The 22,462-nt window shown below is 42.0% G+C and overlaps 1 protein-coding gene across 2 annotated transcripts; it reads left to right on the top strand.

Annotated features, from left to right (window-relative positions):
* Window positions 1-1,606: 1,606 nt before the first annotated feature.
* Window positions 1,607-21,640, top strand: RCC1L (RCC1 like). Of its 2 annotated transcripts, none has more exons than XM_070932061.1 (11): window positions 1,607-2,149; window positions 3,716-3,845; window positions 4,626-4,751; window positions 5,816-5,882; window positions 6,601-6,652; window positions 9,324-9,408; window positions 12,909-13,090; window positions 15,107-15,191; window positions 17,273-17,446; window positions 17,828-17,913; window positions 21,040-21,640. In XM_070932061.1, exons 1-11 carry the CDS (start codon window positions 1,667-1,669, stop codon window positions 21,115-21,117), a joined length of 1,548 nt encoding a protein of 515 aa, XP_070788162.1. In that variant the 5' UTR covers window positions 1,607-1,666; the 3' UTR covers window positions 21,118-21,640. The 2 variants fall into 2 exon arrangements, with proteins under 2 accessions (XP_070788162.1, XP_070788163.1); XM_070932062.1 differs by lacking the exon at window positions 1,607-2,149 and adding an exon at window positions 2,738-2,792.
* The last annotated feature ends 822 nt before the right edge of the window (window positions 21,641-22,462 follow it).

The raw sequence follows: 22,462 nt of genomic DNA, 5'->3' as shown, positions 1-22,462 counted from the left end.
AGGGAGTCAAGCTATTCTCCAAAGCACCTGAAACAGTGGTGGGTTTCAAAATGTTTTACTACCGGTTCTGTGGGTGTGGCATGGCTTGGTGGGCATGGCAGGGGAAGGGTACTGTAAAATCTCCATTCCCTCCCCAGTCCAGGGGAAGGTTACTGCAAAATCCCCATTTCCTCCGGATCAGCTGGGACTCAGGAGGCAGAGAATAGATGGGGGTGGGGCCAATCAGAGGTGGTATTTACCGGTTCTCCGAACTACTCAAAATTTCTGCTACTGGTTCTCCAGAACTGGTCAGAACCTGCTGAAACCCACCTCTGACCTGAAGGCAGGGCAAGAAGGAATGGATGAAAACTAATCAACCTAGAACTAAGGAGAAATTTCCTGACAGTGAGAACAATTAATCAGTGGAACAATTTGCCTCCAGAAGTTGTGGCTGCTCCAACACCGGAAGTTTTTAAGAAGAGATTGGACAATCATTTGTAGGAAATGGTATGGGGTTTTCTGCCTAAGCAGGGGGTTGGACTGGAAGACCTCCAAGATCCCTTCCAACTCTTATTCTGTATTCCTTGACTTACAACAGGTTGTTTAGTGACTGCTCCAAGTTGCAATGGTACTGAAAAGTATCTTATGACCATTTTTCACACTTACGACCATTGTAGCAGCTCTATGATCACGTGACCAAAATTCAGATGCTTGATCGTTGCACTCTCCTGGGGCCATGTGTTCTCCTTTTGCGGTCTTCTGACAAACAGTCAGTGGGAAACCAGAATCACCTAATGACTGTGTTACTAACTTAACAACTGCAATGATTCACTTAACAACTGTCGTAAAATAGATCGTAAAATGGGGCAAAACTCACTTTACAATTGTCTGTCTTGTTTAGCAACAGAAATGTTGGGCTCAATTGTGGTTATATGTCAAGGACTACCTATACATTAAACTAGCACTGCATTCTCCTTTCGTTAAATTTTTAATATGTGGTCCAATTCATCACAGAGTTGCCTCTGATGTCTGACAGCCACTGGCCCAATAGGAAATCATCCGGTGGGCGTGCGCCCTGGCTTTAATGAATGAAAGGCTGAAACTGACAATTCACATTCATCTTTTTTTTTTTGTCGATCAGAAAGGTCGGCAGTTCAGTGGTTCAAATCCCTAGTACAGGTCTCCTGCGTGAGCACGGCGTTGGACTAGATGACCTCCAAGGTACCTTCCAACTCTGTTACTGTTAGTCTCTTGGTTATAGGTATGGCAATCTCTACTGAGTCCTTGGTGCGCCTGCGCAGAGCGAAATAATCTCGAAATTACAGCTCAGCTCCCAAAGGAGGCGCTAGAGATTCGGATGCGGCCACGCTCTTAAAACCAGGAAAACATTCCTAATAAAAGTACCCCCTGAGGCTTTGACTGGACAGTACCTTTTGCGTCTGCGCAAACAAGAATAGCTGCACTGAAAACTACCACCGCCACTGCGCCTGCGTTAGACTACCAGCTGGCTAGCGATACCTCGGGCTATATTATCATGGCGGTTCTTGGAGGGGAGGAGTTGCGCCTGCGCAGAACAAGAAAGGGTGAAAGGTTAACAAGATGGCGCTGCCCATGATCCCAAGATGGTGATATTTTTTCAGGGGGTAGAAACGTGATCCGTTGGTCTCTCCAGGCAAAGGGATCTGGGATGGGGCTTACTGGCTGCCTGACAGCCTTCCAGACAAGGATCTGGGTGGGGTCCAGGAAGCAGCTCCTTCAGCGATCCACAAGCAAGGATTTCGGTGGCCTGCCTAGATTCTGCACAAGGGGGCTGTCTGGGGGATGTCCGAGAAGGGGACGGGCCTCTTCCGGGGTGCCATCGCTGAATCCTTCCCTCCATGGTCCCCCCCGGTCCTTCCTTGGCCTTCCCCTCGGGCTCTTCTTTGAAGGCCGGCCTCGCGGCTTCGCGAAAGCTGCCAAGCCAAAGAGTGTCCGGCACGCCAAAGCCGCCGACGAGGCTGCCCCCATTTTCCAATATGTGGGAGACCGAGCCAAAAGGAAGGACCGGGTCTTCGTGTGCGGCTTCACCTACTCGGGAGCTCTGGGCATCCCTTCCTTTATCGTCCCGGATAAAGGGAAAAGGCGAAGGCGGATCCAGCCCACGCCTTACCGCCTGGAGGTGAAGGAGAAGGTGAGAGAGAGAGGAGGGAAAGCTTCCTGCTTTCTTGGAGTTGGGTCGTTTCAAGAATGAGAAGGGAACAGCAGCACCTACTTCAGTTGCCACTGAAACCCCAGTCAAAATCAGACCTAGTAAGGGTTGGGATGGATGACCACTAGGAAATCCCAGGAAAGCTGGTGTAAACCCTTTGAGGCAGTCCAATTGGGAAACCAGAACAGAAGTACTGCTACTTTTGTAAGGTTACAGTAAATAAATTTAACAAATAAATAACAGGAACTTGAAAGTCACTTCTCCCCTTCCTTTATATGAAGTATCTAGAGAGTGAGGGAAGGTCCCTTCTGAGACACTTCCCAGGTCTATTTTCCTTTCTAAGATACCTTTTGCATGATGGTCATCTAAGCTGTGGCTCTCCCTCCTACCTCCCAAGGTTGTTCACACAACCTGGTACATCCAGACAGTGACATCAGCAAGGAGATCCCAGAAGAAGGCAAAAACAAGCCATTTCTGAACTTTGTTTTCCATGAAATCAGCAAGAGTCAGGCTTGACTTTAAAAATGGAGATCCCGGAGGATATTGCTGTCACTTAGGGGTTAAAGGATATTTCAGGATTGCTACTGGACTTTTCAGAACAGCTTTCCAACTAGGTAACTTTCAGGTATGGAAAGCTGGTGCTGCTGATTGTCATACCATCTTAGGTTAAATACTAAAATTAGCTTGATTTTAATTATGTTTCATAGGTTTCTTCCCCTCACTCCCTACTGAAACAATCTTATAATTCCACCAAAGTCTTTTTTTTCCCTTTGTTTTAATTGCCTGCTAAGAAGTGTATCCAGCCAAAACTGATCCTATGCATTATATTAATGTATGCAAGAAGATTTGTTTGCAAAAGAAAGAAGATCCCTTTATATCTAGCCTTTAAAATTCCTCAAGTCTTTCTAAATGAACAACGGATCTTTGAGGGACCAAAAGAAGCACTCTTTGTTCATAATGAACATAATATAAAGGAACAACTTTTCAGCATACGTCTCCCTGTTCTAATTCTTGAACATTATGCATCAGTTTCTCAGAACAATATATGAATTGTTTTCTCAGCTATAGTATATAGGAGGAGATTTTTGAAGCACCAACTATCTCTGTAACAGTTGTTGCTAAAAGAACAATGATTCAGTTTATTATTTATTTGTATTCTGCCTTTATTATTTTTACAAATTACTGAAGGTGGCTTTTGACATCTCTAATCAGCATTCCTATCCTTGAAAATGCAAAGGAGAAAAACAACTGACTTTTTGAGTTGCTGAATGAGAGCCTGATTAAGTTTCTGTATACAGTATTCTTCGCTTCTTTCTGATTCAGAGAGTTGGATAGACTTCTTATTTCCTTTCCTTTTTTGACATTAGAAATGGGGAATTTGTGTTTCCTAAAAATAATATTAGAGTGTCTTTCTTGTTATATCAAAGCCTATTAGCTTTGATGAGGATTGTGATTCAAAAATAGTGGAGAACTACAGATTCCCCATCTTTATTGTATGCTTGTATATATCAAACTAGGGCTAAACATCTAACATATATTGTTTTAAAGATTTCTTCTGCTGCCTGTGGCTACGGGTTCACACTTCTGTCATCCAGAACAATGGATATTACCAAGATATGGGGAATGGGACTGAATAAAGATTCTCAGATTGGATTTCACAGGAGCAGGAAAGATAAATGTATGTAAAACTCTGGTAATTTTAAAATGCTGTACGCTATCCTTGTTCTTTCACTCCATGCTTTTAATGGATTATTACATATTTATTCCATCCTTTAGTCATCTTCCCAGAATGCTTGGCAGAAAAAAAAATAGAATTTTTAATGTTAAAATTATACATTAAAAATAAACACGGATAGTGAAGTCAGACTAAAAAGCAGTCTCTAGACTTAAAATTAATATCTATAGTTCTCAAAGAATGGGAAAATGTCTTTGCATGGCACTGGAAAACCGTTGGGCAGTTGTCAGGCAAACCTGTTGCAGGAGAATCTGACATTTGGACCAGATGAACATTTGGCACAACCCAGTAAATCTTTCTGTAAGTAGTAGCTACAAATAGAACATGTGTTCAAAAGTATATGACTGGGGACAATAGTTGCCCTAATATCATTGGTGGTGGTCTTATGGAAACATCTTTCTGTCTTTTATTACAAACACAATGCTATGAATAGGCCACCTATGAACAGGTGTTAAATTTTTAGATTTTTAAAAAATGGGCATTGCAAGGCCTGCCTTGAAATACATATTACAAGTAGTGATGGTGTGCCTAGCCACAAATAATAGTAATTGTACCATAAATTGCAGAGAGTTTGAAAGCTAATAATTAATAACTAAGCAGTAGTTGAAGTAATTTAAATCCATTTATTGTGACATTTGTTGAATATTAGTAACTTCTGTAGCAGATTAAAGGTACTCTTTGTGTAATACATTGCAATAAATTGTCTGTTTCTTTATTTTTAAGCTAAAGGCTATGAATATGTCTTGGAGCCAAGCCCTGTTCCCTTGCCACTGGCCAAGCCACAGCAGAGCAGAGTTTTGCAAGTATCTTGTGGGAGAGCACATTCTTTGGTGTTAACAGAAGAAGGAGGTTTGATGGTACTTTTATACTTTATAGAAAGAGACTGACACCAAAGTTAATATATAACTTTGTCATCTTAGAGATGAGCAGCATCTCATCTCAAACAAACCTCTGGTTTTTAAAGTACTGGTTTAAATACACCAATGTGGTGTAGTAGTTAAGTATTGAGCTGTGACCTGGGACATCCTGTTTCAATCCCATCCTTAGCTGTGGCAGTTCATTGGGTGATGTTGGACCAATCGTTCTTTCTCAGGCCAGCCTATCTCATGGAATTGCTGTTCTAGAATTTAAAATAAAGGGAGTTCCATAGCAATCTATTACCAGCCATGATGATGTCAAATGCCATCGTAATCCATCGTATCATCAAAAATGATATGAATTGTGCAGTTTACACCAGCAGTGTCATGTCTAATATCACTCCATAAATTGTGCAGTGATGGCATGTGGTTTTCTCATTTGCGGATTCCTATGGAGAGATCTTTCTATCTCTTAAGCTCCTGGAGGAAAGATAGGATAAAATTATGAATTTATTGATTCATGAACAAGTGGCTGTATTGGTGCATCATGGTAAACTATAATCCATAGTTTAGCAATCATATCATCTGGGTTTGATATTGTGGCAAATCAAACTAAAAACTGTACAGTATGGTAAAAGCAAAGGCTTAGCATTAGGTGTCAGTGCCAATCTTGGACAGATTAAAGATTAAGCTGGCTAGTGGTGATTTTATGTTCAGTACATCTTCCCTGATTATGGACTTTTGTTTTTTAGGATGTCCATTTTCTCAAACTTTTACTGGTGATGAGGGAAAGGGAAGGTTAACTTATTTGACTTACATCTTCCTTAGCTCTAGTTCCAGAACCAAACTCTCATGTGTCTTCGTGTGAAAATCCATACTTAACAGTTAAATGCACATGGTTCTAGGAATATTTAAAAGAATAAATAATTGCATATTCCCTTTCCAAATTTGAGGAAAGGAAAATCTTTCTGAAAAGACATTTTTTTCAGCTAAGCAGGATATTGGATATTTACCATAATTTATAATTATGATGGTGTCTCATAATTTTTCTTTCAGTCTTTAGCATGGGCAACAATGCTTATGGCCAGTGTGGCCGAAAAGTGATTGAAGGTGAAATATACAGGTGAGAGAACCTGTTTGGTTCCATATAATGGTTCTTGCTGGAAATGTATCTCTAAGCAGGCCTAGGAGGCGTGTGATTGACTTTGTTTTAACGGGAATTCTGATTCAAGTTCTATTGGTACTTTGCATTCTAGAATGTTGACATCTGAAGTTATGTAAAAAAGCATAATATGCTGTCATTGGCTCTCCCTCCTAGTTATTGCTTCATAACATCTCCCACCAGGCACCACCAATGATGAGGGATGCAGAGAAATGTTGCCTAGCAACACCTAAGGATCAGATCCCTATTCCTGTTTTAAAGGATCCACAAGTTTTCCCTGAGCTCCTAACATGCCCCTGGAATGGAGGAATAATTGTTCTAATATTACATCTAATGTAGACCATTTTCTTTCTATTGGAACTTTTAAGGGAAAAAAAAACAGAAAAATTCTACCTCAAGCATTTCCCCCCTCTATCTGTTGATGGGAGTGCTCTGTGATTTCAACTTAATATTCAGCTGAGATTCTTTTAATCTCAGAACAATTCCATGCTATAGTTTCAAATACTAAAAAGCCCTTATGCAGTATCAGGAATGTGCTGTGGAAAATACAGGAAGCTGTATACAGTGAGCGCTTTGAAATTTTGTCGGTAAAATTTCAAAAATTGCCACAACTGTATTTTTGAAAGTTTCACCTGTTCACTTTCTTGTTATGACTTTTTTTTTCGTTGGCAAAATGCAGTGAGAGCCAGATCATTAACAAACTGCAAGGATTTGAAGACAGAGTGGTCCAAGTAAGTCGTGCCCCAAAACCTGTATCCTCTTTTTGAAGGAAAAATGTTGTGTTGCACTGCATCAGCTTTTGCGTGTGTCTTTGGAGAGGAAACTGTAACAGGTTGAATCAGACCAGAGATCAGTCTAGTTTAGCACCCAGACCCTAGTCAAATTTCATGTGGTCTTTGGCCTAATTTCAAACCCCTAAAGCAGTGGTGTCAAACTCAAGGCCCAGGGATCAGATCCAGCCCGCGGGGTATTGAGATCTGGCCCACGGGACCACTCTGGAAACAGTGAAGGTCCAGCCCATGGTGCTTCTACCAGAGAAAACAGGCTCCCGAGCTCCGTTTCCGGCTGCCACGGCCTCCTGCAACCCTCTGCCAGTGAAAATAGAGCTCGGGATGGCCCATTTTCACTGGCAGAGGGTTGCAGGAGGCCGTGGTAGCCGAAAACGGAGCTCGGGAGTCTGTTTTTGCTGGCAGAGCACTTGGGCCACCACAGGCACTCCCAACACAAGTGACATTGAGCTGGTCACGCCCCACCTGGCCACACCCATCCCGGGACCCCAAAGTCAAACACAACCCAGATGCGGCCCTCAATGAAATCGAGTTTGATACCCCTGCCCTAAAGCAAAGAGATCATTTCAGAATTTGCATAGAAAAAGATGCCAAAATGAAAAAAAAAAGTTTTAAAAAAATATGGTGTTTTTACTTATTTTTGGTTGGGGTCCCATCTTCTGCTTTTTTCAGCTCTGCCCACAATTACCTTAGAGGGGATGCGATTGACTAATTAAAGTCAGCTTTTAGCTGCAATCTAGAATTTTTCCCAACTGGGCTATGAGAAATAAGTGAGGAATCTTAAAGCTTGGATTTTATCATCTTCCATGGCTTTCTTCAACTCGGCACCCCACAAAGATTTTGGCTGCCCAGCACCCATTGTCTCCTGTCCAGCCTAGGTATGATAGGAAGTTGTAGTCCATAAAATTAGGAAGGATCCAGGTCAGGAGAAGACTGGCCCACATTGACTACATTCAAATAATGTAGGCTTAACCAATTCAGCTAAAAAAGTAGTCACTGCATATTACAACATGCTAAGTTGGGTTAGTATTAAACTTGGGTTCATTTATTTTGGGATGTCTCTATTATGTGAACTCAGGAAATGGTTTAATTCATAACCAGCCAAAATGTGCAAACCCAGCCAGTAAAAATTAGCAACCCCACAACTTTTCTCTTACTTGTTTTAGTCTCAGAAATCTTGGTTTCATTGATTTATTCCCCCCACCCCCCATTAGGCCTCTATGCCACTCCAGTCATATATGATTCCGGTTCTTGCAGAAGATCTTTTAAATTTTAATAATTCCACAGTAAGGTTTGCGAACTACAGGTAGTCCTTGACTTACGGCTATAATTGAACCCGGAATTACAGAAAATCATGATGGCCATTAAGCAGGTCATCACGTGACTCTGCCTTAATTTTACAACCTTTTTTGCAGCAGGCTTTAAGCGAACCCTGCAGTCATAAAGTGAACGCCAGGTTGTTAAGTGAATAGAAATAGGAACGAAATGCTACTTTCCAGCAAAAAAAAAAAAAAAAAAAGTGACCGTATGGTGTTGCAGACAGCCATAAAAGTGGGCTGTTAACTGAGCACCCAAAATGTGGTCACGTGACTGCCAGGGGGTGCTGTCTGTCAAAACTTTGAATCCAGGTTTGAATCCAGCTCTGGGGAGGTTTGTCATAATTTCAAACAATTGCTAAGCGGCTGGTTGTGAATGGAGGACTACCTGTAAATGCCAAGTTATAATAGAAACGCCTGGTTAGGGAAGGTTGTTTTAATCCTGGTTCCTTCCTCAAACCTACCCTTCCCCCCCCAAAAGGGGGTGAAAATTTAGTTTAGTTTAGTTTAGTTTACTTAGATTTATATACCGCCCTTCTCCCGAAGGACTCAGGGCGGTGAACAGCCAAAGATAAAACACATACAATATAAAGTTTAAAAACAATTTAAAACATATTAAACAAATTTGGCCCATACTAATTAAAACCCCATTTTTAAAAGCAAATTAAAATTAAACAATTAAAAGGAGTTAGGCCAGCCCAGCTTGTTGGAATAAAAAAGTCTTGAGGGCACGGCGGAAAGTGCGTAAATCCGGGATCCTCCGTATCTCCAGGGGGAGCTCGGTGCATCTTATACACCGAATGTAGCCCCGCCCACCCACTGGCCCCCACCCTTTGGCCTCTGCCTCCCAGCAGTTACCTCCTTGCAGCAAATATCAAGAAGAAACAGCTCCTTTCAGCTTCAGCACAGCCTAATTAGCACAAGTTGATTGGATTGGCCTCCTGACTCTCAGCTGTTTTGCTCTCAGCTGTTTTGCGCATGCCTCTGCTGCTTGCTCCAAGGAGGTAAAATCCTGGAGCAGATTTTTTCCCCCTTGTGCTAATCAAGCTATGCTGAAAACGAAAATGAAAGTAAAGCAGGGTGTTTGCTGTTTGCTACAGGGAGGCAAAATTGCTCAGAGGCAGAGGGAGATTTCTTTTTCTTCTTTTCCTCACTAAAAAAGGTAGGTGCATCTTATAGTCCGGTGCGTCTTATACTCCGAAAAATACGGTATTTAACTTTGATTTGAAATAGAGTTGTTTGAGCAGCAAGCATAGCGTTTAAATTCAATAAATGTTTATTTTTTATTTTGCCTAAAGGTTGCCTGTGGGCAGGATCATAGCCTTTTCCGGACTGAGAAAGGAGATGTCTATTCTTGTGGTTGGGGAGCTGATGGCCAGACAGGTAAAGTGTCTGAGATGGATCATGCCAGCAATTTAATTATTTAATTTAATTTTGATTTAATAATTTAATTGAATTTAAGCAACTAGGAAAAAAAAGAAAAAGGAACAAGAAAGAAACACAAAAAAGAGGTTTACAAGCCGCATAAAATTGAATAAGAATTTTCAAATTAGGTTAATGCTACATATAAGGGTGATTTTTTAATCAATTTTGCACTTGTTAAAATCAACTACATCATAGCAAAGGCAGCCAATATATGGCCCGAACTGTCAATCAGAATAAACAGTAGCAATTGACCCAATCTAATATACTATGTCCTTATAATGCATCAAACAAAATCTAATGTTGCATGTTTATGTTGAGAGAAACCTGAATTTTGTATACGGTGTAATTCCATGTGCAGAATATTAAATTCTATAAATGGTTTCCAGAACAATTAACTTCACTATCAAACACAAAGGTTTTTTTTACAACAGTGCCAACTCTTGAGGTTTACTCTGTTATCCCTCTTAAAAAGGAATTGTATGTAATTTCAAGTTAGAAGCAAAGTATTCTAGCAGCTGTCAAAGTGTAGTGCTAAAAGTGTTGTATACTTTGTAGGAATCTAAGGCTATTAATGTTCAGTGGAAAAAGAGCTGGCAAGAAAATAAATGGGAAAGTTGGATATTTATCATTGTTTCATTCTGAGGTAAATCGTTTTCCAGAATCGTTGTGGTTTATGACATTGCCGCCAAGCATGCAAAGAATGATTCAGCCTGATAGCTGCATCGCTAGCAGTGTTTTTGAATCTGTTCAAAACCATAGAAATGGAGACTGGGGCATTGTTGGTTTTGCTTCCGAAGTAGAAGTGATTTTAAGTATTTTGTACCTATTGAGCAAGTTACTTTGGAAGACTGAAGGGTGCTGCATAAAGTGAAGGAAAGGCAATAGAAATGGTTCCATCAGATCTGACTTGCAGAATAAATACATTAATTAAAGAAGAAGGCGGAGCTCCCTGACTGGCTCAGTGGTTAAAGATCCTGAGCTTGCCAGTTGCAAAGCTGACAGTCTGGGGTTCAAGTCCAAGCACGGTGTTATGGGGTGAGTTCTCATCTTTGCCTCAGCTTCTGCCCACCTAGCAGTTCAAAAACATGCATATGCAAGTAGAAAAATAGGTACCACTTCGCTGGGAAGGTAACAGCGTTCTGTGCACCTTGTCATATAGTCATGCTGGCCACATGACCATGGGAACGTCTTTGGACAATGCTGGCTCCCTCAGCTAAGAAATGGAGATGAATGTTGCCCCCTAGAGTTGGATATGACTGGACAGGGGAAATCTTTACCTTTACCTTAAGGAACAAAATTTTTAGAGTCATGGATGAAATAGACCAGAGGTAGTCAAAGTGTGGCTCATAGAAGAGCTTCTGGCTGTCCTTTATCTTCCTTCTGATGATTAAGATCAAAACCATTTTGAACTAGATTGGATTCTATAGGAGGCTGACCACAGTCTGGTGATTTTCATAACTTTATTAATTTTGCCCTAAACATTATTTATCAGTTAAAGCCAAGGTTATGGTTATAAATATTACAATAACTGTGCTTTAAGTTGTAGCATGAGTTTGTGTGCATGCATACAAAGATGCACACATAGTTTATGCGGTGATCTGCAAACAGTCCTTAATCATCTTTAGTGGTCTTTAGAAATTAACGCAACATAATTTAGAAGCATTGCTTCATTAATTCCAGGAATACAGTACATATATAACATTAACTTGAATAGAGCCATTATAATGAAAAGTCTAAAGCCCTGAATAATTGATGCATCATGTATGCATTTACCTCCTATCTATTTGTTCATATTCTGTAGAAGTGAACAAATCTTCTTGCTCCTTCGTCTTTTTTTTCAGGAGTGTCCTCAGGTTGTGGTACAAAAAAGACAGTACCTGCAAAGTTCACTTCAAAGCTCTGCCTATTTTTGGTTTGTGTTGCTGCCATCTTGACTATGGAGCACACCCTGCGGATTATCCCATTCAATAGAAATGAAAATCATCATCTTCTTTCTTATATATATAAAAAAGGCTGTATGTATGTATGTATGTTTCAGCATACCTCTGGAACACCTCAAACAATTTCAACCAATTTTGGTACACAGATGACTTACCCTCTGGAAACAAATACTGTGGGGGTAAGACACCCCTAGCACCCCTAGGTGTGTGTGTATGTGTATGTATGTTCACGTATAACTCTGGAATGCCTTGAGCAATTTCAGGATTAGGGTAAAGAAATACCTGGGCAATGCTGGGTTATCAGCTAATCAGCCTATAAAATGCCCCTTGTACCAGCTCCTGGGGTGTGGAATCAGTTGTAGTGGACGAGAACCAGGAAAAAGGTCCCATTAGATTAGCCCAGATTGCTCAATTTTGGAGAGAGCCAGTTTGTCTAGTGGTTAAAGTGGTGTCCCAGAAACCAGGAGATTTGTGAGTTCTAGTCCTGCCTTGGGCACGCAAAACTACCGGGCGACTTTGAACCAGTTATACTCTCTCAGCCAAGCTCACTTCATAGCCTATGTTGTTGTGGGATAATAGGAGAAGGAAGGAGTATTGATAAGTTCACTACCTTGAGTTATATATGAAGAAAGGGATACATTGTAAAAAAAAATACCCTACTTTACAGGATTGTTGTGAGGATAAAACTGGCAGGCGGAGTTCTTTATGCTTAAAGAGCAGTACGGATAATCCTTGATTTACAACCACAGTTGAGGCCAAAATTTCTGCTGCTCAGCAACACAATTGTTAAATGAGTTTTGCCCCATTTTACAACCTTTCTTGCCACAGTTGTTAAGTGAATCACTGAACTTGTTAAGTTAGTGCCATGGTTGTTAAGTGAATCTGGCTTCCCCATTGACTTTGCTTGTCAGAAGGTCACAAAAGGGGATCACATGGCCCTGGGACACTGCAACCGTCATAAATATGAGCCAGTTGCCAAGCATCTGAATTTAGATCATGTGACCATGGGGATGTTGCAGCAGTCCTAAGTGTGAAAAATGATCATAAGTCACTTTTTTTCAGTGCTATTGTAACTTCGAATGGTCACCAAATGAACTGTTGTACGTTGAGGACTACCTGTAGTGCTTAACTTACCACACTTCAGTGAAAATATAAGGGAGCTCCAGATCAGAGAAGGTGAACAGAGGGTTTCTCAACCTTAGCAAATTTAAGACATATGGACTTCAACTCCCAGAATTCCCCAGCCAGTTATACTATGCTGGCTGGGGAATTCTGGGAGTTGAAGTCCACTTATCTTAAAGTGGCTAAAGTTGAGAAATATTGGTCTACAGCATAATAGAAAAATAAGCCTAACCTAATACAATATAATCCAAAAGATGTGAACCAGAGCTATCACTAAACAAATAGTAAATTGAGGGCTACCTGCATGTAATTATTAACTGTTAATTATTAAGTGGTTGATTTGCCATGAGTATGCATATAATGCCCTGACTTTCCTTCTCTTTCTCTCCCAACTAGGCCTTGGCCACTACGATATAGTGAGTGCTCCCACAAAACTGGGCGGGGACATTGCAGGCGTCCGCATTACACAGGTCACAACCTATGGAGATTCGTGCCTGGCTGTGTCCGAGAGCGGCGAGCTCTTTGGCTGGGGAAACTCGGAATATCTTCAGCTGACTTCTGTTACTGAGACGACCCAGGTTAAGAACGGTTGCCACTTGCACAACTCGGCAAGCCTTTTGTGCCACAGGAAAAGAAGGAGATTGGATTGGCGGCGGGGGGGGGAGTATGCACTCATCCTCTGGGTAGCATGCTGAGGTCTCCTTTCGCAGAACTCTAGACGTGGCTAAGATTGACAGGCGAGAGCAGGGAGAAAAAAAATAAATTTCTTTGAAATGTCAGGGTAATTAGAACTACATTAATTAAAATAATGAATATGTTATAATCTTTTTTCAGTTCACCCAAGGTTTTCGCAGGTTGGGGGCTCGAGTTCTGAACTTCTGCATTAGGCAGAATGAGGAGGCCTATCCTAATGCTCCATAAGGTAGAAATCTATAGTAGGCACAGCATAACTTTCCAGGTGTTGTGGCCCGTCAGCAGCCTGTGCAGCTGGCGCTCGAGTCGGACAGTGAGGAGGCTGGAGAAGATGTGGTGCCAGAGGCGGGGATTCAGCCAGGGCCTTCAGAACCTCCAGAAGCTCCTTTAAGTGAAGAGGACGAAGAGAAGGAGCCTCTTCTCAATGCACGGGTGTGCAGAACTGCCAAAAGGCAGGAGTGGCTCCTCAGGAGGAGGTCTCCTCAAGAGTAAGGCTTGGGGCTAATTGGCCACTCCCTTAGCCTATTTAAGGAGGAATGCCGCTTGCAGCAAGCTGTAAGGAACAACTTTAGTTCACTCTCCTTTGCGTCTGGATTCTCTGCAAAATTGCTTCTGGGCTTTCTGCCAACTCTAGTAAGACTGTGATTACCTTATCTTAGAATTCTGGTAGGCTGTTAAGACAGTTTATTAACAGCCTTTGGTTGATAAAGACTAAGTTATTTGAGTAAAATAAGCTTTGTATAGAGTTTGTGTGTGCTGCGTTCTTTGGGGTCAGAACACCAGGCATCTGCTAAAGGTCAGTGGTCCCATCAGGCTGGTGGCATAGTCAAAAGATGTCTAATTCTGGGAATGCCTACAGTGTTATCTTCATATTGGACACATATTGCTCTGTCCCGGGCTCAAACGAAGAGCTGGTGGCTGTATATACAGATAGTCCTCGACTTCCAACCAATCATTCAGCAACTGTTTGAAGTTACAACAGCACTGAAAAATGATTTACAACCAATCCTCGCCTAACCGTTGCCGCATCCTTGCAGTCACATGCTCAAAATAGGGACACTTGGAACTGGCATGTATTTATGTGAGTTTCAGCATCTCAAGGTCATCTGATCACCATTTGTGACCTTCCCAGCCAGCATTTGACAAGAAAGTCAATAGGGGAAGCCTGATTCGCTTAACGACTGCATGATTCACGTAACAACTCCTTGGTGGCGCAGCAGATTAAAGTGGTGTTAAGTGACACCAGCTGCCTGCAATTACTGCAAGTTCGAATCTCACCAGGCTCAAGGTTGACTCAGCCTTCCATCCTTTCGAGGTAGGTAAAATGAGGACCCGGATTGTGGGGGCAATAAGCTGACTTTGTATAAAAAAGAAGATCGCTTAGGGGGGCCCGAAAGCCCTACTAAGCAGGTATATACAAAAGTATGAAGGCTATTGCTTAACACATTGTAAGCCGCCCTGAGTCTCCGGAGAAGGGCGGCATATAAATTGAACCAATAAATAAATAATAAATAAATAAATTCCAGTGATTCGCTTAATGACTGACAAAAAAGGTCGTGAAACTAGACACAACTCACTTAACGACTGTCTTGCTTAGCGACATACTATTGGGCTCCATTGTGGTTGCAAGTTGAGGACTACCTATACCCGGGCTGCATTTTTTGCAGAGCTCAGGATGACACTGTTCAACCTCACTGTGTATGCATGTGTATAAATGAGATTTCATAGCTGTCAAAACTTGTCAAGCCTTGAGTTTGTCTTTGTAAAAGAGACTGTAATGCTCTTCTTTCAGTTCAGTTCAATACCGTTTATTGATGGCCATTGACCAGTACATAAAGCTCTTTTTTCTGAATGTCTTAAAATAACAGCCATGTCACATTCCATATTTCTGCTCGTTGTAGGTCAACGTCCCCAGACATTTGCACTTCGATGTTGGGAAAGTGAAGGAAGCTTCCTGTGGTGGAACTGGCAATGCCATCTTAACTGGTGAGCCTCTTGGTCATTCCCCCACCCCCAAAAAAACAAAAACAAACCAAAATAAGATAGAAGTCAGCAATATTGTAAGTTGCAATCCTTTAATATGGGTTGTGCTGGCCGAGGCTGATGGGGATCGAAAGACTAATTTTCAGAAGATGGATTTACTGCTTGTGAGTCAAAGCACCTTTGCATCCTGCATACTGGTTATTGTATGTTAGCTGATTCCTTTCTGGTTTGTGTGCTGCTTTGGGGAGCATGGTCCTAAAAACGGCTTAGAACAATCTAATTCAGTGTATCTCAACCTCAGGAATTTTTAGATACTGTATTTTTCGGAGTATAAAACGCTCCGGACTATAAGATGCACCTATCTTTTTTGGTGAGGAAAACAAGAAAAAGCAATCTGCCTCCCAGCAATTTTGCCTCATTGCAGCAAACAGCAAACAGCCTGCTTTACTTTTATTTTAGTTTTCAGCATAGCTTGATTAGCACAAGGAGAAAAAATCTGCTCCCAGCAATTTACCAGCAAGCAGCAGAGGCCCGAGCAGCAATAGGCAGTGGCAATCCCTGCAGCCTGAAACAACTGAGTCGGGAGGTCAATCCAAAGAACAATCAACTTGTGCTAATTAGTCTGTGCTGAAGCTGAAATGGGCTGTTTTTTCTTGCTGTTTGCTGCAAGGAGGTAAATTGCTGGGAGGCAGAGGCCATAGGGTGGGGGCCAGTGGGGGCTGGGGCTACATTCGGTGTATAAGACACACCCAAATTTTCACCCCCTTTTAGGGGGAAAAAAGGTGCTTACACTGAAAAATACGGTATGTGGATTTCAGTTTCCAGAATTCCCCAGCCATTGTGAAGTTCACACATCTTGAAATTACTGAGGTTGAGAAATACTGATGTAAGCCAATGCATAAATCATACTTGGAATTAAATCAAACCAAACAAAGATGACCAAGATGGTAAATACTAAGTCTTGCTTGTTGGTGCTCATTACTGATTGTGGAAGCTTCCTACAATCGTTTTGCTTTTCTTGATAACAACTTTTAGCTGACAGCTTCGGGGAGCACAGAAAATAGAGAAGTCAAATAGAAGAATAAGGTAAATGAAGGCAGTTTATATCCCATGCAAATTGGGTTTTCCCAAATTGTGAAGTCGGTTGAGCTGTCATGCAGTCCCTGAGAAATATCTAATGGGTAGCCCTAGTGTTTATATGATGTGCTATAATGACATGTGGCAAAGAGATACTGCCAAGGGAACGGTCAGATGAGAAACAGCATAGGCTGCAAGTGGGTAGCAGGTGGGGCAAGAGACTCAGGAAAGATCCTCCCTAGTTTCTCAAGCTGTAAAGTAGACCGGGGGTGGGGGTGGGGATTCTATTTTCAGACTTGCAAAATTCTGTCAGCATAGTAAAATAGTATAGTATTAGTATTATAAAGATATAGTCATATATATTATATACTAGCTGATAACACGGCATTGCCCAGGTATTTATTAATCCCAGTCCTGCCTTTGAGATGATTATCTGCATTAGCAGGCACCTCCCCCAACAACTTGCCCTCTTTGCTTGAAGCTGAAGGCCTAGAGTGTTTTTCTTTTTTTAAAGAACCAATCTCCCTTACCAGAGGGATTCCCCTTGTGGAGTACTGTGAAGCCGTTACCATGGCAGCTCCACTGTGTTGAACAGTAGAAGCCATTTTAAGGCACAACAGGCTATATCTTAACAGAACTTGAATCCAAAATGCACACTATCACTGTCAAAAGTACTGTGATTTGACACTATAGATATAATTCATTCCTTTTCATTTCAGTGGCCCAGGTGTTCCGGAGTTATGCTGGAACACACACACATCCCCCCCCCCCCCGGAGGGGTATTAGGGGTGTCGTATTTTTTTCCAGAGAGTAAGTCATCTGTGTACCAAGTTTGGTTGAAATTGCTCGAGGTGTTCCAGAGTTATGCTGGAACATATACACACACAGAGCCATTTATATATATAACTGAACCATGGCCTGCCCATGTAACTATATTTCTGTATATAGTAGTGTCTTGCTGAAGCCGGCTGTTGTTATCTTGCTTATTTTTGTTTCTAATAATCTAGAGGAAGGCCATGTTTTTGTGTGGGGCTATGGAATTCTTGGGAAAGGACCAAATCTTATGGAAACAGCCATTCCTGAGATGATCCCACCTTCCCTGTTTGGCTTGTCAGACTTCAACCCTGATATTTGCGTGGACCGGATCCGTTGTGGATTAAACCAGTTTGCGGCGATCACTAGTAAGTATCTTGGAGTAAAATTGTAACTACATCTGTTAGGAAAAAGAAGCCTCTTTTGTGAGAATTACTTCTATCTATTTATGTAAGGGGTTGTTTTTTAGTTGTCTGCAAGGTTTTAAAATTCTCTCCTGTTTCCAAATCTGGAGTTGATTTTTTTCCCCCGTCTTCTGGAAATTATATTGCTTTGCATAAGTATCCAGTATTGACCCCAAATAATATTTTGCAGTAATCAAAAGTCCTTTTGTAGAGGGCTAAGATTGTTGGGGGCAACATGCCGATTCTGTAAACCACTTAGAGAGGGCTGTAAAACCATTATGAAGTAAGTCAAAAGTGCTATTGCTATTGAATGACATTTGATTTTTTTTTTCTGTTGGTTTGCAGACCATGGAGAACTCTTTATATGGGGCAAAAATGTGCGAGGATGCTTAGGAATTGGCAGGATGGAAGATCAGTACTTCCCCTGGAGGGTAAGAAATGTCCTTGTTATGGTTTGTCACATAGTCAGCCAGATGTTTAGATTGGACTTGACATTTTTATTTACCTATCGAATGCTTCCCAAGGACCTGGGGTAGGCAGATGTTCTTGTTTGGTGGTGTGAAAGGCATCATCACGGGATGTCAGCTGTTCCAACTAGAGCTGCCTTTTGCAATTGACTGATGATTTTGTCAACACCGGTGGGTTTTCTCAATGCTGAAGGTTTTTGTCAACTATCGTTATTTAAATGTATATGCTACCCAGCTCCCGGCACCTCTGGGCAGTTTACAAATGATTTAATATTTGAAAAACAGACAATAAGAAACAAGAAACAAAAGAAGAGTGGAGATTGTAGAAAAAACAGACCAGCTAGAAACAAACTAATCTAGGTTAAAAGGAAGCTTCACTCATCCTCACTGAAGACTTGGATGAAGAGTTTAGTCTTCAGGTCTCTTCATAATCCTAACAGGGTTGGGAATGTGGGGGGGGGGGATTCATTCAGATCTTGGGGGGGGGGGGAGCCTCATTCCAGAGTCTTTTGAAGAGTATTTACTTTTAAAAAAGAACTCGCTGCAACTGTAGGGTTGGGCAGCAACAGCCTAAATAAAATGTCAAATCAGCAGATAATATCTGTATTCCAGCATCCTGAGTTCCAGGAGATAAATTGGGATGCTCCTGCTTTTGATTAATTGTAGCTTGCCTACCAACCCAGCATATAGTATTTTTTGCTAATGTGGTTTTTGCTATTTGATTCCGGTCCTTATTAGAAGCTTTATTAGTTTGAAGCAGTGGTGGCTTGCTACCGGTTCTCCCCGGTTCTTGAGAACCGGTAGTAGAAATTTTGAGTAGTTTGGAGAACTGGTAAATACCATCTCTGTCTGGCCCGCCCCCAATCTATTCGCTGCCTCCCGAGTCCCAGCTGATCTGCTAGAAGGAAAAATCAGGGCTCACTTGACAAAAGAAGAGAGAGAAAAAAAGACACCATAGCTTTAAATTGAGAAGCCAGGAAGCCTCCCAGCTGATCTGCTAGAACCGATCCGCTCCTTGTAAACCACTCAGTGGTGGTAGATTGGCAATTGAGGCCAAGCTGCCTGACAGCTGAGCCTGGTGGCTCAGCAGACTGATAGCATTGTGATTAACACCAGCTGTCTGCAATTACTGTAAGTTCGAATCTCACCAGACTCAAGGTTGACTCAGCCTTCCATCCTTTTTAAGGTAGGTAAATTGAGGACCCAGTTTGTGGGGGCAATAAGCTGACTTTGTATAAATATACAAAAGTATGAAGGCTATTGCTTAATGCATTGTAAGCTGCCCTGAGTCTCTGGAGAAGGGTGGCATATAAATCAAATTTAAAAAAAAAAAGCGGTTTCTGATGCTCTCGGTGGTGGCAGAGTGGCAAAAAACTGTTTAAACTCTTGCCGCGGCACTTCAAAGGGCTGCCCTACAGCTGATCAGCGGTAAAAGGATGCAGTGTGGTGGTAGACTGGTGCGCTCCAAAAACAAATGGGTAGACCGGTAGGGCTCTGGAAGCAGTTAAAAGCCTGGTAGACCAGTACCTCTGCTAAATCCTAAAGAATTGTCACATGACCATCAGACCATGCCCACAAAATAAGCCACGCCCACAGAACCGGTAGTAAAAAATTTTAGAACCCACCCCTGGTTTGAAGCAACTACAAAGCTCTACAAAGGTGGAAAAACTTTAAAAGTTGCTTTCCTCAAGGTTAATCCTGATTTCTGGGCTCAAGTGTTCAACATAGCAAACCTTCCCAATGCTACATCGTAGTCATATTGGTGGAGAGAGTGTGTGTGTGTGGGGAACGGAAATCCAAAATGCTCCAACTGGTTTAAGGGCCTCAGTATGTATTTAGTAGCGATATGTACATTTCAAAAATATTTCAGAAGTGGTTTGGACCTCATGGAAACCGAACCTCTTGGCTCCTTCTAAAGCAGCCCAGTCTTTTGCAGCCTTATTCATCAGGCTGCAAAATTCATGCAAAAAAAAATGTTTTTGCTGCCGGTTTATGGAATCCACTTCTTAAAATTAAGATGGATGCTGACTGGTGCAAATTTCAAAGCACTTTTCTTAGTTGTTTCCGAAGCATGCACAGCCCTGATCGTATACAAAAGGAGCATCAAACTAAAGGCCCATGGGCCAAATCCTGGAAGATCCGACCCGTAAAGGACCGGCCTGCGGTGCCTCTGCCCACGGCCCTCCCTAGCTCCGTTTTCGCTGGCAGAGAGTTGCAGGAGGCCATTGCAGCTGAAAACGGAGCTCGGGAGCCCGTTTTCACTAGCAGTGCTTGGGCCACCACAAGCGCTCCTGACACGGGTGATGTCAAACTGCCCACGACCCCCTGAGGTCAAGCACAACTCTGATGCGGCCCTCAATGAAATCGAGTTTGACATCCCTGGCATACATCACTAATAGTGACTACAATAGATGCCAAGGTGCAAGATAATGAAACTTTTTAAAAAATAGCTATAAAATTGTGGCATGCTTAGGCCAAAGGCTCCTTTGGTCCTGCCTTCTACTTTTCACATTCAGCAACTGGAAACCTTTGCAAAGTGCAAGAATAGGCATGTGAGTAACAATACAACCCTCCTTAAATTCTCCAGCACTTAAAAGGCTACATAGGGAATTTGTCCGTGCAGGAGGGATACCTGGTCTTGTTTGGCAGCTGGTAAGCAGAACCACCTGGCAGCTTTTATCCAGGGATGTAGGAATCCTGTGCATTGAGGCTCCCCAAACTCACTATTTTGGCAATCAAAATCTGCCCTTGCAAAATCATATGGCATCCAGTATGAAAGGATAAAGTGCAGGGTGCTGGACCTGGGTTTTGGGTGGTGGGTGGAGCGGAGTGACTGATCTAGATGAACTCCATGAACCTTCTACTGGATCACCTTGAATAGAAGTGGGTGGTTTATATTAGGGGCCATGAGACTACTTGAACATGATGCATTTTGCTAGGCACATTTGCAGATTTCCAGCTTTTGCCATTCCAAAGCCTGGCATGGGAAGACAGTGAGTGAGACAGCTAAAAATATGCTTGGGATTTGCTATAAGGCAGGAAAAAAAAAAGATATCAGCAAGTGGATTTTCCATTTCCTTTCTTCTTCAGGTGACGGTGCCAGGTGAGGTGGTGGACGTAGCCTGTGGCGTTGATCACATGGTCATCCTGGTTAAATCTTTTATTTAGTACCGTACCTGCGCATGAGTGCCTGTCCAGATGAGCGGGAAGCCAAATTGTACAAGCCTTTGCTGGGGCCCTGTGGTTGGCCTGATGGTGGAGAACTCACTGAAGCTTGAAAACACTTTGTAAAACGACTAGGAGAGATTGAGTATGCAGTAACTGTAGCCCAAGGAGCAGCTGAAGGAAATGCAGAGAGGATCATGTGTAGACTTTGCAGTCGGGCATTTATTGCTAATGCCAGCCATCCTGAATTATTTTTTTAAAAAAAGCACTCCTGTTTTCCTGGGTGTTGTAAGCATGTTGCTACTGTTGAGGTCCAGAAATGGCACAAAGAAAATCTTTATTTAATAGTAAAGGAAAATGTGCTACATTGCAGGGCATTTCTAACAACTGTAAATAGTACTTGCAGATCCTCAAGTTAAGTTAAAAGTCTATTTTTTTAAACGAACAGTCTTACAAGATCACCAAGAATCTCATATGTTTTCAGCGAAATCATGTGAAATCTTGGGAGTCAGTTTTGGTGGATCCATTAAGTTTTATGCCATTGGTTAATAAAATTATGTATCTCATGCCAAAAAGATTGCTGATTCAAGAGTCTTTTATGTAAGGGTAAATACTGGGAGATGAACCTTGCTTCCAAATAGCCCTTTCATTATTATTCCTTCCTGAAGGCCATTCCTCTCTCTAAGACGATTTTCATGGAATTTTTTCCTGGCCTGTCCCCACTGACGTCATTTCCATCACAGGCGGTTGTGTCCTTACTCTATCTCAGATACCAGCGCTTTCAAAATTTCCCGGCAAGAGAAACATAATTTTCATCCCCTGGCCGAGACCGTTCCATGTTGGTATTAACTAATGATGTTGGAGAACTTTGCATTACTTTTATGTCGGCGGCCCAGTGTTTTCATCAGCATCCCCATTACTTTGTCTGACATGGCGAACTCAAGATCTGAACCAGAACAAATAACGAGCAGTCTTTAATTGTGACTTATTGAAACAAGCCACTTTCAAGCTAAGGAATATGAAGGGACATTTGTTTTCTCAATTATGTTTCCCAAACAAGGCTGAACTGCAATTAATTGAAATGGAAGCTAGAAATGGCCTTCCTTACAGTTGACTCATAAAGCTAGTTAGGAAGCAGGAAGAGCTTCCATTGAAACTATTGTCCCCATCTGCCACCAGAGCGGACAATAGCAATAGCACCTAGACTTATATACCGTTTCACAATGCTTTACAGCCCTCTGTAAGCGGTTTACAGAGTCAGCATATTGCCCCCAACAATTTGGGTCCTCATTTTACTCACCTTGGAAGGATGGAAGGCTGAGTCAACCTTGAGTCTGGTGAGATTTGA

The sequence above is a fragment of the Pituophis catenifer genome, unplaced genomic scaffold (assembly GCF_029215685.1).
Source record: "Pituophis catenifer annectens isolate HBS135680 unplaced genomic scaffold, rPitCat1.0.hap2 SCAF_1, whole genome shotgun sequence".
Taxonomy (NCBI): domain Eukaryota; kingdom Metazoa; phylum Chordata; class Lepidosauria; order Squamata; family Colubridae; genus Pituophis; species Pituophis catenifer.
Note: the sequence above shows the minus strand (reverse complement) of the source record. Positions and strands in the feature narration are given on the sequence as shown.